This window comes from Bubalus bubalis, chromosome 3 (assembly GCF_019923935.1).
Source record: "Bubalus bubalis isolate 160015118507 breed Murrah chromosome 3, NDDB_SH_1, whole genome shotgun sequence".
NCBI lineage: Eukaryota > Metazoa > Chordata > Mammalia > Artiodactyla > Bovidae > Bubalus > Bubalus bubalis.
The window spans coordinates 161,308,567-161,323,043 of record NC_059159.1 but is presented as its reverse complement, the minus strand read 5'-3'; the positions used below and the strand labels follow the sequence as shown (position 1 = coordinate 161,323,043).

The window sequence follows — 14,477 nt, the reverse complement described above, 5'->3', positions numbered from 1 at the left end:
TTGCAGAAGGCTGATACAGCAAGAGGTATTTGCACAGTGCCATAGAACACTGTTCCTCTAAGCTCTTACAACAGGGGCAAAATAATAACAATATTAACAACAACAACAACAACAAAACCTCCTTTGCTTATTTGAAAATGGACACGCCGCTCCTAGATTTTAAATATTGTTCATCCTTTTTATGAATGGAGAAGGAAAAATGTCAAGCAGAACAAAAGGACTCCAAACAACCAGGTAGACAAACAGATAAGCATGACTGCTTTCCTTTAGGGAAGGAAGTGCTGCATAGACACCTCCCATCCTCCAGAGGGCAGTGTTATTACTGAGCCGTTGCTTGAGTAGATAAAGGTACAAAATAAGGACTGGGGCCATTTTTGTCTTGTGTGTGTGTGTGTGTGTGTGTGTGTGTGTGTGTGTGGCATAGATGGCTCTGTTATCCAAATCCTTCTGTAGCCAGTTTCAGCTGTATCCCCACACCACTCTCATAACAAGAGCTTTCTGTGTGGAAGAGAGCTGAGCCTGAAACTTGTTCCCCAACCTCCATTCTAATTTTTAGCTGTATGTTGAGCAACATCCTTACTGTCTCCTTGATTCCGTTTCCTCATGTATTAAGGAGAATATTAGCAATGTCTACCTCAAAAGGTCGATGTTAGATTAAAGGAAATCCTACCTATCCAGGGGAAATGCCTAGTTTTAAGTACACAACTATGTTCCCTTCCAAAGTTCTTTCCTCATCTAAATTCCTCCTGCTATAATTAGAGTTTATCTGCTAATCTTTTGCCCTCCATGATGGGAAATGATCTCTGATCTAAAAGAATTATTAGATTGAATTATATGGAACTGTCACCATTCCACATTATTGATTTATTAAATGGCGACTTCATATGGTTCAATATAATATGTCACAAACCCAATGGAGGAAAAGCAGCTTCCTTTTCAAACTGGTTCTGAAACACATCTGAACAGCTTATTATGTTTACATTTGAGAAAAGATCTTTAGTAGAGGAACAGACACTTTCTCATCACAAGTAAACTTCATTCATTATCCACTTCCAGCTTACAGAGTGCTTTGTGTAAAAATAACTTCCCTTAATTCACAGCAACACTGGGGAATGGATATCAGCACACTACTCAGCATGTCACTGTGGATATGCCCTAGAGTTGGGGGTGTATAACGGTCTACCGTGGTTCCAGCCTTTTGTTTAACAAGTTTTTCAATTAACAAAAAGAATAATGTCAAGAAACCCTTGCCATTCACTGTGGAGGATAGACTAGATAAGATGTGGTTCCACAAACACTCGGATCAAATGCATAGATGCCCAGGGACCACCCAGATCTCACATGCCCAGTGCGCTTCCGACAAGGACAAGGGGGCCTTGCACTTCTTTAACTTCTATTGGCTGAAACTCTTGTTAATTTCAGCTTGGTAGTCTGAAGCACCATTCCAGTTTCAATCCTGAGTTACTTTCCAGGCATAAAGACACGCAAAAAAAACAAAACAAAAAAAACCCAGAAAAATATACTATAAGACCCAACAGATGAGAATGCCCCAACGAATTCCGTTTGTTTCATAGCCACAAAGAAAACAACCGTGACAGTTCTGCAGGTGTCATCAGGCCTGTCCTTTGTTCATTCTTTCATGCAATAACTTTTAAACTTTTCAGTGAGTTCCAACTATGTGCCAGGCTCTGTCTGAGGCCAGGGTCAGCAAACTACCTGCCTGAGGGCCAAATCTGGCCCCCAGTCTGTTTTGGTAAATAAAGTTCATGCAACATAACTACACTCATTCACTTACACGTTGTGTATGGCTGCTTCCTGGTAGAGCTGAGTAGTTGTGACGAAAATCATGTGACCCACAATGCCAAAAATATTTACTCTCTTGCCATTGACATGAAAAGTTTGCTGACTCTATTCTAGAGAAAGAGGATATAGCATTAAAGAAGAGAAACAAAGTCCCCAGGTGTCTTAAGAGGCTCCTGTTTAGAAGACTGCTGGATGAACACTTACTACTTAAACTAAGGGGCAGACCGAGCTTGACCCATGGGATCAAAGTCAGTGCCATTGCTGAGGGCTTATAAGGAACAAGAACAGGGGTGACATGTGTGGAGACAGATGTGCAAGAAGGGGTTAGAGAGAGGATTAGTTAATGTGGAAACCAGCTGGAACAGGCAGGCCCCGGGATTCCCACTGAGAGGTCCCCAAACACATGGCTGGGTTAGATGGAGTATGTATCAGAATCACCTGGAGATATCACTAAACAGGCAGGCTACTGGGCCCCACCCCAGAATCTGGATTTGAGTCCCTGAGGTGTGGCTAAGCATCTACATTCTTAGCAGATGCCACCGGGTGATGCTGAAGCAGGTTTAGGTTTGAAAAGCACTGGATTAGCGTGGAGTTTTAGTGAACGGTCGGAGGTGCTCCCCACGAGGTCTGGCCTGAAGTCCGCTCGTGGCAGGTGAGAAGGGGGAAAGAATGTGGGCACAGACACACAGAGGTAGATGCAGTGAAAAGGCAGTTTATTGTCTATTAACACTGTACAGAGGAACAGAGAGAAGCTACAAGTACAGCATCGGCTGTTGCTGGCAGTGTTATTTCTGAAGTCAGCTTTTGTTTTGTTTTTCATCTGAAGGAGACAGAACAGTCAAAGTACACTTCAGGTTACAAAGTACAGCAGCTAGTCCAGCAAGTCTAGTTCAGAGTAAGCACGACAGTCTCCCGCCCCACCCATCCCACCCCCAACCAACCACAAAATGGATATATTTACAGAGATGTCACTCACCACGAGTGAGCTGCTAAAGCTGAACATTCCAATCAACAACCTACATTCACTGAAAAGCTGCAGCAGACACAACATTTTCTCGAACCCCTGTGTGATGGGATTAAGTCAGGAGCTTGAGAGGAGGAATGAATGTTCCAGGACTCCACCAAGGAGAGAACGCTTTCCAATTACCAGAGTGGGATGTCACAGAATTGGAGTTGGAGCTGCACATAGAATAGCTGAGATCAGGCATTGCCCGGTGGCCTCTTTGTACATAAAGACATGCACAACCGAGTGACTGGATGTCTCCCTGACCACCTCATCTTGAAACTGAGAGGTTCCCATAGTAACAAGAGGCTAAGGGCACACTGGCTCTCCCTACCACTCTCAGGCAGTTACATAGCTCTTTCATTTTTGGAGTTGTTGTCATGACAGTACGGTTCACAGATGGACTTGAGTTGGGCCTGTTGGAGGAATTCTGACAATGGAAAAACTAAAATGATTTGTCTGGGAACCAGAGGGGTTATTTTTCTTGAAAAGAAGAGTGTTTAGGACCCTGTCTTATTGGAAAAAAGGATCTTGGTCTTTTAGGGTAGCAGAAAATGACTCCATCCTAGGAAAGGATGCTTCCTGGGAGAAGAGTCTAAGAGGAAAAGGGAGCAGATGCTGAGGCTTGACCTCTGACCTCTGGTGTGAGTCAGAGGAACAGGTGTGAGTGAAGATATTCATGAGCCTGAGTATGACTGTGACGGGAACTCAAGAACTTTGGTAGAAAATTAAGGAAAAAATCTAAGAACTCTAAAAATTCAGTATCTCCTTTGTGGATGGATAAGGATAATCCTTTCCAGTCTCTACTTAACTCTGGAAATAAGATGCAGCCTCGTTGATATTTACAAGGCCAATAACATTTGGTAAGTTTCATACTGTTGGTTTATACATTCATGTATATTGTGTACATTATGCAGATGGCCAGATGCCTCTGACTCACCATTTCACATAAATAACTCAAATGTACCATAGTATTATAAATGGTCCCTTAACCTCGCAAGTCGCAATTACTCCTTAAATACGTGAAAGAGTTAGACTTTGATAATTGCTGGGCTTGGCTTTCATTTAAAACAGCTATCTCCTTCCAAAAGATCATTCTACATTATTAAAGGTGTGGTCCAGAGAGCTATCAAGCTGTATAACAGGTTATCTAATGACAGGTATAGAAAGTTTGATCGTACAACCTAGATCTGCTGGTGTAGGGGCAGGTCACAGGACCTCTGCTCATGCCTCCCAAGGTCTGGGCTAGTGTTACAGAACTCACCAGAAAGTTGCCTTAACGGAATAGAGAAATAACTCAGTCAGTCAAGGGTGTTTTCAAAGTCAAGCTTCATAACTCATCTAGATTTCATTATAAAAATATTTTTCCTTAAAAAAATAAACATAAACTATTCCATTTCTATAACCACTCCCTATTCCCCTCTATACCATGCCACTCATCTTAGACTACAATGAATGGCACACCCCTCAGGGAAGGCTCAATCACAACATGTGAGCCCACCTCATTTGCTTTGCTTTTTGAAGCTCTGCCGACTGTGCTTAGAAACAGGCGCCCAGATCTAGGTAGGGGGTCCACAAGTTCACCTCCCTTAAGGTGGGAAGGACTGCAGGAGGTCACACCTTGCATGAGACCCACCCCAGGAATGTCAGAGTGGGAGAGTGCAGGCTCAGATGGGAACACGAGGAAGTGTTTGATTAGCAGACAGGCAGAAGCAATGCCCAAGCTCCACCTACTTTATTCCCCCTGGGTCAGAACTGCAAGGTTCTGCCTCAGGCTCCTGGGAGGAAATTCACAGCTCTAAAGAAGGGCTGGGTAGGGGTGGGGAAGAGAATGTTGTGCTCATACAGCTTTGGAATACAACCTGTGATTTTGAAAGGACAGAAAAGAACATAAACAGCGATGCTAAGGCAAACTTTCAAATGGCACATCAGAACTCATTTTTTTTTTTGTCATTCATTTTGTTAACATCACAAGGCAGATACATTCTGTAAACATATATACCATACAGTACATTAACCATAGGAACACAAAAGCCACCCTGTCATTCATTTCTTTCTGTGTTTCTGTTCTTTTACTCCAGAAGGACTGCCTGAAGTCTAGAGGGAATTTTGTGGTTCATGAGATGTACTTTTCTTTTGATAAAAATGCAATGACTTGCAAAAAATAGCCCCAGGTGACTAGTAAGAGGCAATATGGGGAAAAGATGAACCTGTAGAAACTTAGAAAATAGTCACAAAATATAAAAAAGTCATTAATTTCCGGAAACATTTTGTTTCCCTGCTTAGTAAAAGAGAGCATTGAAAATTCTTTTATAAAAGTTAAGGCTGCCCAGATCTTTGATGCAGAAAGTCTGTGGTCCCCCCAAAATACATATGGTATTTTCACACTGACAGCAAGTTTTTTGTGCTACAGTTCAGACCTTTTAGACTGGAGTGGAGAGGGGACACAGAGGCCTATTTAAGTCATATAAAAATTAAGGGGTGGTAGGATGAGGCTGATCCAAGGATTCCCCAGGGAAATTACCCCTGGAAACTTTCAGGATGTAATTTTTATTCTAGCCTTTCTACATTCAAATAATAAGTATTTTGGTTTCTATTAAAATGGGGATTATATTATGGAGTTTGCTGAAGCCATGAAAATACAGATATATAACAGCATCGTGCTCCTCATAAAAGATGGACTTTTCTTTTTCCCAAGAAAATGCAGGGAAGTTTTCCTGATAAGACCAGAAGAGGTCTTCACAATGAAGATGAACTGGTCCCAGGAATCCAAGATCTCATCCTGCTCATTACTTGGAATTGTTTTGTGATATACACCATCATTTCATGTATGTGCTGGGTCGTAATAATACTATCCAGTAACACAAGAGGTGCTTTCTGGTTCCTCATCAGCGGAGCTACATATACCTTGATTAATAAATTGAGGAGCTTCTAAAAGATTACATATCTACAGAGTTTCTGAAACTTCTCTTTTAACCATGCTGAGAATTCTTGGTTTCAATGATGAATGTGCACACTGCAAAAGTACAACATAAAACTGTTCTTGCCTTGGAATGGTTTTTGTTGTAAACAAAGTAAAATTGCAGGAGATGAGAATATTCCCACAAGGTATGGGCCCTTTGGTGGGTTGAACTCCACAAGTGGGTCTGGTAACAGAGATGACTAAGCTTCTAGATTTTAAGTGAGAGCAAAAGTAAGTCCTCCATGCATATTTTGCCTGTGTTCGTCTGTGTTTTACACTGACAGAGTTAATTTTTTTTTTTAAAGGAAGAACTGATTTAGTGATTCAGTTTTTGCCTCTATCACCATATTCCCACCACCTCTTTTGCTACTCACTGGTTCACTGGCATTAAATAAATGGTCATCATCAAGGGTGTTCTATGATCCCTTGAAATGAAATTCTGAACGAAGTGAAAAGAAATAAGCTGTTTTCAGACTTGGCCTCAACATTTTGTTCCAGAGATGATACTGTATCTCTAGGAAATTATATAGAGATATTTCCCCCCTTTTAAAAAAACTTACCCCTAACCAAATAAAAGTTTCCTTGCATTTAGGAAAAAACATTTATCACCAGAAAAAGCAAAATGGACTAGGTGAGAATCAGAAGCCGATACGCGTCATTAACATTTCAGAGTCAAATCAAATCAACTCTAGAATTTGTTTGTATTTTCTGAAAGCCTTTGGATAGTTTTAGGAAACCATGATTGGGGTTTGGCCAGAAAGGAATTCCTAATGTCTTGTCCTCTTTACTCTCAATATTAAATGACATCACTGGACACTGTCAAATCACTTTTAGAGGCAACTAATGTTGCTTATATAAGGAAAATAATATAATTGTAAGTAAATAAATCACAGACTGAAAAAAGAAAATCCCCTTTCTTTTGTCCTATTGCACATCAAAGGGAAAAAAAAAAGTCGAGGGTATACAAGTCACCATGATTTTTCAGGATATGCAAGATTTATGTTTACCATTTTAACTCTAAAAGAATCTTTTAATTTCATGCCATTGAGAATCTACTTATAAGTAAATGAAATGTCCCTCCTTTCCCTCTTCCCATTTAAAAGGGTTCTATGATTTGGAAAGTCCAACTATGACCTCATAAATGACCATGGTTTTATATTGATAGCTTTCTTACTGATTCTCTAATTAGTCTGGTGATGTAGGTCAACACCCTGAAGTTTTGAAGGGCGTGATGCCATACATCATGAAGTTTGTACAGAGACAATGCCAGCACCAGCAGGAAAGGTAGAACGTTGACAGTCACAATTCTGTTTATATATTCACTATGAAAGACAGTTCCTTTTTGCTGTAGATGCGATTATAGGTCTCATCCCATTAAAGAACTGGCTGACTCTGAATCCCCCACTGTGACAGGAAAACAAGGCAAGCTATACAAATATATATGCCATATTCAAACACATCTTCATTTTTTGTGGCCACACATAATTTTTCATAAAGGTAACACATCTTACTTGAAAAACCACTTAAATCATAAGTTTCCCTAGTAAAAGCAGAGAATGAGCTTTAATTCATATAATCTGCTAATCCCTATACTAATTATTGATAAATGAGAGCACAGAATATCACTGGTCTGTTAGATCTCATGTGTGGTGTTGTAGTGAGAGGTACAGAAACTTTTCTTCATGAAAAACTAACTCACTGATGGGAGCTTAGGTCAGATCAGGGAATCATCTGTCCTGAGAGACTCTGGTTCTGTTTATCAAACAACACGCCCAAGGCTAAATTCTATCATTCCACTCACTAACTGTGCTTTTAAAAACTCATACTGAATAGTCTTCATCCTCAAGTGAAGGAAAAAAAAAAAAGATATGGGAAACGTTTAGATTATTTCTTTCTAAATAAATTATTAAAATCAGAGATTGTCCAAAACATTGAAGCTGCTTTCTTTTTCTATACAGATAGGTTTCTCTGGCTTGTCTTCTTCTAACTTTTTAAATGATGCTTAAACAAGCATTTACTGAGGAACGTGAAGCTGAAAGTGGTGAGGTTTATAGGCAGCAAAACCAGATATTATTTCTAGATAATTGAGCAGTTTTATTAAAAAACAGCTGCTTTGCTGAACCTGAGATTTAGAGAGAATTCCCTCAGCTGTTCAAAATCAAGCCATGGATGGAATCACCTTAGAAAGTAGAACTTAGCTCATTATTTTTTCCCTTTTTAAACTTTTTTTGGTTTACATATTGGTGATAAAATGACTTATTTTGTGCTTGTTAAATGTAATTGTTTGAAAACTAAAAAATATTGTTTTTCCCCCTTCTAACTGGAATGAGTACAATTTCAAGCCAATATATTAAAAATAATCAATTTAGCACTAAAAAAGCTATTTAGGACAAACTGAGTTGGTTCTGTAATAAAATTCTCTCCAGGTCACTTTGCTTTTGCCTCCTCTCAACACTCTTCACAGAAGTAGAACTTGATCTAGTACATCTTATCACATATTTTTTAAAATTAGGTTCTATGGAACATGGATAAATTTGTGAATTATCTGCAACAATACTAAGAACATTTGGCAAAAAACTTAAAAGATATATTTGTTTTAAAATCAATTCAAATGCTACAGCTTTATTTCATTGCTCTATTATTATTTTACTATATTGCTTCCCTTTGGTTCTTTTATACCTGTGGCTATTTGCTTTGGGAGAAATGCTAAGAATTTAAAGAACTGTTCATTGTGTTCCAGATAAAAACCACCCTTGATGTTCTGGAATCTTTATAAGTTGAGGAAACGATGCTTGAAGAAGCTCAGTTATGTGCCACTCACTCCATCAGTATTTGTGGAATGAATTAAAAGTACTTAGGGTGATAAGACAGATCTTTCTTCATCTTTGAAACTTTTTTGTCTCTCTACATTTTAAAGTTTAATTTTGCGGGGTGGATAAACCTACACGGTGAAGGTACAGGTAACATTCTCTTGGGGACATAAAGAAAAGAGTCCAGATGGAAAGCTCTGGAATCAACAGGGCAGGTGAATGAAGAATTAATTCAGGAACAGCACCGTCCACAATGGATGGACCGGAAGCATCCCAGCAACCACTGTAGGTCAGAAGGAGTGTTTTAGAAATATGGTCACTACAGAGAAACTTCTCAAAACGACCACTTCATTGAAAATAGATTAATGGAATATATCCATGAAAAAGAAAACAATATAAAAATTTACACTTTTTTTTTTTTAGAGAATAAAAGCAAGGTTCGTGGATTCGCCTAAGTTTGGAGATCACTAATGATGCTCAAAACAATGCTTGTTTCATGTCCTTAGAAAAAATGGTGCTTCTCATATAAAGGGTCCATCAGTTAAGTCATAAGAAAGAGAGACAGCTGTTGATGGGCAGGTTATGGAATTAGTCCCTACAATTCAGCTGTAACAAGCACTCAGTTCTTTTTCTTTTACATCAACTTCATTTCAGTTTTAACAGAAGGAAAGCCAGAGATGCACGATACTGTAACCTGGAAGCTTATGTAAGGCAGCAAAAAGCATCACCCTAGATCGAACAAACTAAGTAAGGTCCACTTTTGGCTACACCAGCATCTGGCTAGACCCCACAGCATTTTGCCACATAAAATATAAAAGTAAAGATCCACAGTAAGGGAGGCAAGTGAGAAATCAGCAACCTGGCGATGTGTGACTACATGATAGGAACACGACAAAATGATTCCCCTGGTGCCCACGGGTTCAATTCCAGTCAAATGAATTAAGGCTACGAGATCACTGGCTGATATGAAGAGTCCATTCCAATCGAGCAGTAAGGAACCAATTCCCTCTTGAAGACACAAGAAAAAGTTTAGAGGAAAAGCAAGTTCTTGGAAAGAGTGAAGCACACACATGCATGTTGTCTCTGAGCTGAGGAAACTGGAGAAAAAAACGAAAGGGGGAAAAAAATAAGAGGGATCAAAGCAATCCAACTGCAAGGCAAGGCAGGTGTTTGCTTCCAGTTCACAGTATCGCAGTTAGTGGTACAGTGAGGTCTACATAAGTGGTGGACAGCACAGAGGCTGCCCGGAAGAAAGGGGGAGAAAGAAGTGGTCACATGACAACACAGCATTGACAGCGCTTTTTCTTTTGGGTACCTGGGGCTGGCTCCGTGGCCAAGCTCTCTTCCTTCCCTTCAGGGGATGAGGGCTCAGTGGTGTCTGAGATGGGTCTCCCGGACACCAGCTCGGCTGCATTCCCATCAATGGTGGATACGTCTGTCACCGTCTTCTCCCTCAATGACTTCTCATCATCTTCATCAATGAGGACCAACTCAGCCTTGATGGTTTCATCATAGCCTAGCACCTTCTTCGTCTCCTCTTCATCCTCGATATTTTGGTAGCCCATGAAAATCATGGTGACTGGCTGATCCAAGTTTGCCTCCGGCCCTTCAGTGCTGGGGGCTGGAGCCTGCTGCCCTGGGTTCCCAGAAGAATGATCTTTCCTAGACTTATGGACCATTTCTAACTTGGCTTCTTTGCAGAGCATGTGTTCCTTAGGGTGGCTGAGGCTCCCATCTGCAATCCCAGTCCTTTCTGACACGTGCCCTCCTCTTAAGCTTGATTGTCCAGCTTTCTGAATAAGCTCTTCTACATCCTTTGAGCTTAATGTGTGCACTCCATTTTCTACTATGGTGCCTCCTGAGTGCACCTCATACACTACTTTGGTACCATCATCAAAGACTTTGACTCCTCTCTGATGGACCCCCTCTGGGCCAATGGTGGATGTAGAGAGAGTCTTGGTCTCTCCTGTTTGTTTGTCTTTCTCCACATTAATTTCCATGGCGTACACAGCTTGAATGAAAACAAGAGAAAGGAAGTGCATGTTACAACAAAAAAAGCCAGTGAATGGTTAATTGCCAAACAGACAAAAAAAAAACGGTGTTGTGCCCTTTCTAGTCTAACCACCAAGCATCTTGAGTGTTAGAGTGAGTGCACTGTGGACAGAGGTGGTTATATATGTGTTGTAATACAGCAGCTAAATGCACTGGGAAGACATGTGTACAGAGTTACCATTTCACAATGGCACTCAAACTTCCAAGGAAGAGGAGCTAAATAAAGCCACGAGCGACTGTTGAGATCGAGTGCGACACATTTCAGGGAAGCAGATGACATTCGAGTTCACCTTGATTGGGAGCATACCCTAGACTTAGACCATTTTAAAGTCCTTGGTTAGGATGTAACCTAGTTCCAAAATCTTAAATCTTTTTAAAGAACTCTTTTACCAAGTGTTCTTTTTTTTTTTGTTTTGACATTTCCCTTTTCTGTGAATGAAGATTATGCGAAGGGTTTTGCAAAACGGCACATGGCCATCCTTTACTGTACTCTAGAAGGGGACATTTGCAAAAATGGAAAGCTGTGAAAGGAGTCAGATCATATGCTCTGTGGGCTTCAGTCACTTAGCTAGGTTTCTAAGACAAGAACTAGAAGAAGAAAGACTGGGAGGGGGGCGTTATCCCATGACACGGGAATTCGAGGACAGTGCTCACAGAAGGCCTCTTTCTTCCCCCATGCACACACTGCCAAGCCCTCAAGGTTCTGCCCCATGCTGTCACCCCCAGCTGCTGCCTCCTCTCTGTTCCATTGTCATCACTCACCTGAGATACTACTCCCTCTTTCCAAGATGATGATCACAAGAGCTTCCTACCTGGTCTTCCCAGGTACCACTCTCAGCCTCTCCAACATCCCAAATCCTGGGGCCAGTCTGAGCTTCCCCAGGACCAGCTCTTTCCTGTCCTGTAGACTCTCACGACACTCCATACCTTCTGACCTATTGCCTCAGAGGCTCCCCATGAGGCACATGTTCTGGATGGGAGGACACTTGGCCTCAGACCCATGGAGCCAACTCTCCCTTGACACCCGTTCCCTGAATGACCCACAGATACATCGACCTCTGCAGCTTCAAAACTGAGTCCATCTTCTCTCAAAGCTCCCCAGAGTTTTGGTGAGAGCAAAGTCTTGGTGGGACAAGCATAGTCTTGGTGAGAAGTAATACCTAGTCTCTCAAGCAAGAAGCCTCAGAATCATACTTGACTTTCCCTTTTCTTCCTAATTCCCCATCATCAAACAACTGCTGAAACTAATTCTACTTCAGATCCATCCCCATGCATCTCCTCACCATTATCTCTATCACCACTGCCTTAGACCAGACCTTCTGCACAACAACCTGTGTCTGATTTCTATCTGCTACTTCTGTCATTTCACTTCCAGAGGGCCAAAGGAGAGGAAAATGGTTTTTACAAAAAAAAAAAAAAAAAAAAAAGAATTCATGTTGATGTACAGCAGACATCAAACCAATATTGTAAAGCAATTATCCTTCAATTAAAAATAATTTTTTTTAGAAAAAGAATTGCTATAGGAAAGAAAAAACTTACAAGTAAAGGCAAGAAAGAATTTAAGAAAGAGAAAAGGAAAGAAACAAGAATACCCAGCAGAGATTATACATGGTCCACAACGTCTAAAATATTTATGATCTGGCCCTGTATAGTAAAAGCCAGCTGACCACTGTTAGCCTAGGCTCCACCCTGCCCACAGAGTTATCTTACTTACCAACTCTCCATCAGCTCCTGTGTCTGCAGAGGGTAAACACCACACTCCTTAGCTTGGCATATAATTCCCTTGGCATTTGTCTGCAACCTTCCTTTCTTATCTTGCTTTGCCTTGTAGCCTCTCTCATTCCACATGCACTCAGGCCATAACAGAGGTCTCACTGTTCCCAGGACATCTTTCCACGACCATTTAAATCTATGCTGTCCCTCTGCCTAGACTGTTTTGTCCCTTCTCCACTGACAGACTCTAGAGTCTGGTGTCACATCTCTGCTTGTCATCGCCGTTGAGTTCCTATCTCTTTCTGAACTATAAGTTCCCCACTGTGTTAAAAAGATCCAAACTATCTTTCCAATCAACGTTTTGTTGTTTCCTCACCCTGTACAGCAGCTAAAAAACACCATCTCACACCTAACATTTCCTGCTTTTAAGATTCCTTTCTCTTGAAATGTCCTACTTTTGAGTTTCTTTATATCAAAATGTGACCCATCCACTGATCCCCAGGTCAACTGCACCCTCTTCCATGAACTTTCTTTGATCACCCCATTTCTAAGTTATCCCTCTCTTCTCAAGATTCTCTGAACACTTCTTCTAAACTGAGGGCACTTAACACTTTCCAGTCAGTAATATAATTATTTGTGGGAATGTTTTATTAGCTCCACAGATTTTTAGGATCCTGGAAGGCTAGCTTTTTGCCTGGCATCTTTCAGAGATTCCCCCCGCCCCAAACACCTACCATAGAGCCTTTTGGATAGAAGGTACCTGCTAACCATACCTGTGAAACCAATACTACTAATTGAAAAGTCTAATTGGCTGTTTTAATCTAGTGACAAATAGTTTATATGACACTGATGAAAAGGTAAACACAGTGATTAATGCTTGTACTGGGTGAAAAATAACAACAGTATTTCGTCTGCTTATAAGATACAACTGACATGGTTAACACTTAACTAAGAAGATTTTGAAACAAATTCCAATGTTTTATTTTCATTGTGTCCGTTTTGAAAGTTTCACTTGCTCAGCACAAAGATCTTGAGTTTCTTCAAGTGACACAGTGGGAAGCCAACCAATATTTGTCAAAAAGGTACATCAGCTCATACAATGACGGTGATATCAAGAGAACTATGTCTGTTATTTCCTGATTTTCCACAAAATGTGTTATCAAATAGAATAGGCATTTAAAATCTTTTTTTCCAGTGGTCATGTATGGATGTGAGAGTTGGACTGTGAAGAAAGCTGAGCACCGAACAATTGATGCTTTTGAACTATGGTGTTGGAGAAGACTCTTGAGAGCCCCTTGGACTGCAAGGAAATCCAACCAGTCCATCCTAAAGGATCAGTCTTGGGTGTTCATTGGAAGGACTGATGCTGAATACTTTGGACTGAACTCCAATACTTTGGCCACCTCATACGAAGAGTTGACTCATTGGAAAAGACTCTGATGCTGGGAGGGATTGGGGGCAGGAGGAGGAGGGGACGACAGAGGATGAGATGCCTGGGTGGCATCACTGACTCGATGGACATGAGTTTGTGTAAATTCCGGGAGTTGGTGATGGACAGGGAGGCCTGGCATGTTGCGATTCATGGGGTTGCAGAGTCAGACATGACTGAGCGACTGAACTGAACTGAATGGGCTCCAAGAACCTGTTCTTTAAATATTACATTTATATTAAAAGGCACAGTTTTGGGATGAAATATTGCATCCTATCACTATTAACACACTCATGGGACATGCTTGTAAATAAGCAATGTAATAATGATGGACAGAGGAGCCTGGCGGACGACAGGTCCATGGGACTGCAAAGAGTCAGATGTGACTTTGCAACTGAACTGCAACAGCAGCAATAACGATTGTCAGTTAATAGATATAAAACCCCAAACCATCCAGTAATATGTGAGCCAAATGATACACTGAGCTGTAATCAATACAGAGTATGGAATAAAACATTTCTACTTTTATATCCATATCTGATAGGATATACATTATTAACATAGGAATCTTTAGGGATATCCCTCCCTCTCTCTGCCCACCAATGAGAATGCTATCATTTGTGGTCCAATTTTCCCTTCTCTACCATCCTAATTTCCAAACTCAGCTGGTCCTTGCCTATTCCTAGAATCAGAGACTGGACTAAA

General features: G+C 40.8%; 1 protein-coding gene across 10 annotated transcripts in view; it reads right to left on the bottom strand.

Moving 5' to 3' along the window:
* Positions 1-14,477, bottom strand: part of PALM2AKAP2 (PALM2 and AKAP2 fusion) — a 515,120-nt gene that overhangs the window by 210,079 nt on the left and 290,564 nt on the right. For 7 of the 10 annotated variants that reach the window (XM_025279197.3, XM_045165161.1, XM_044940414.2 and 4 more), the window contains one exon: positions 9,894-10,589. The exons of 2 other annotated variants lie outside the window; for them this stretch is intronic. In XM_025279197.3, the coding sequence (XP_025134982.2) occupies positions 9,894-10,589 (696 nt within the window). Of the gene's footprint in view, positions 1-8,788; positions 10,590-14,477 lie in introns of those variants that run through there. One more of the 10 variants, XM_044940423.2, reaches the window with a different exon arrangement.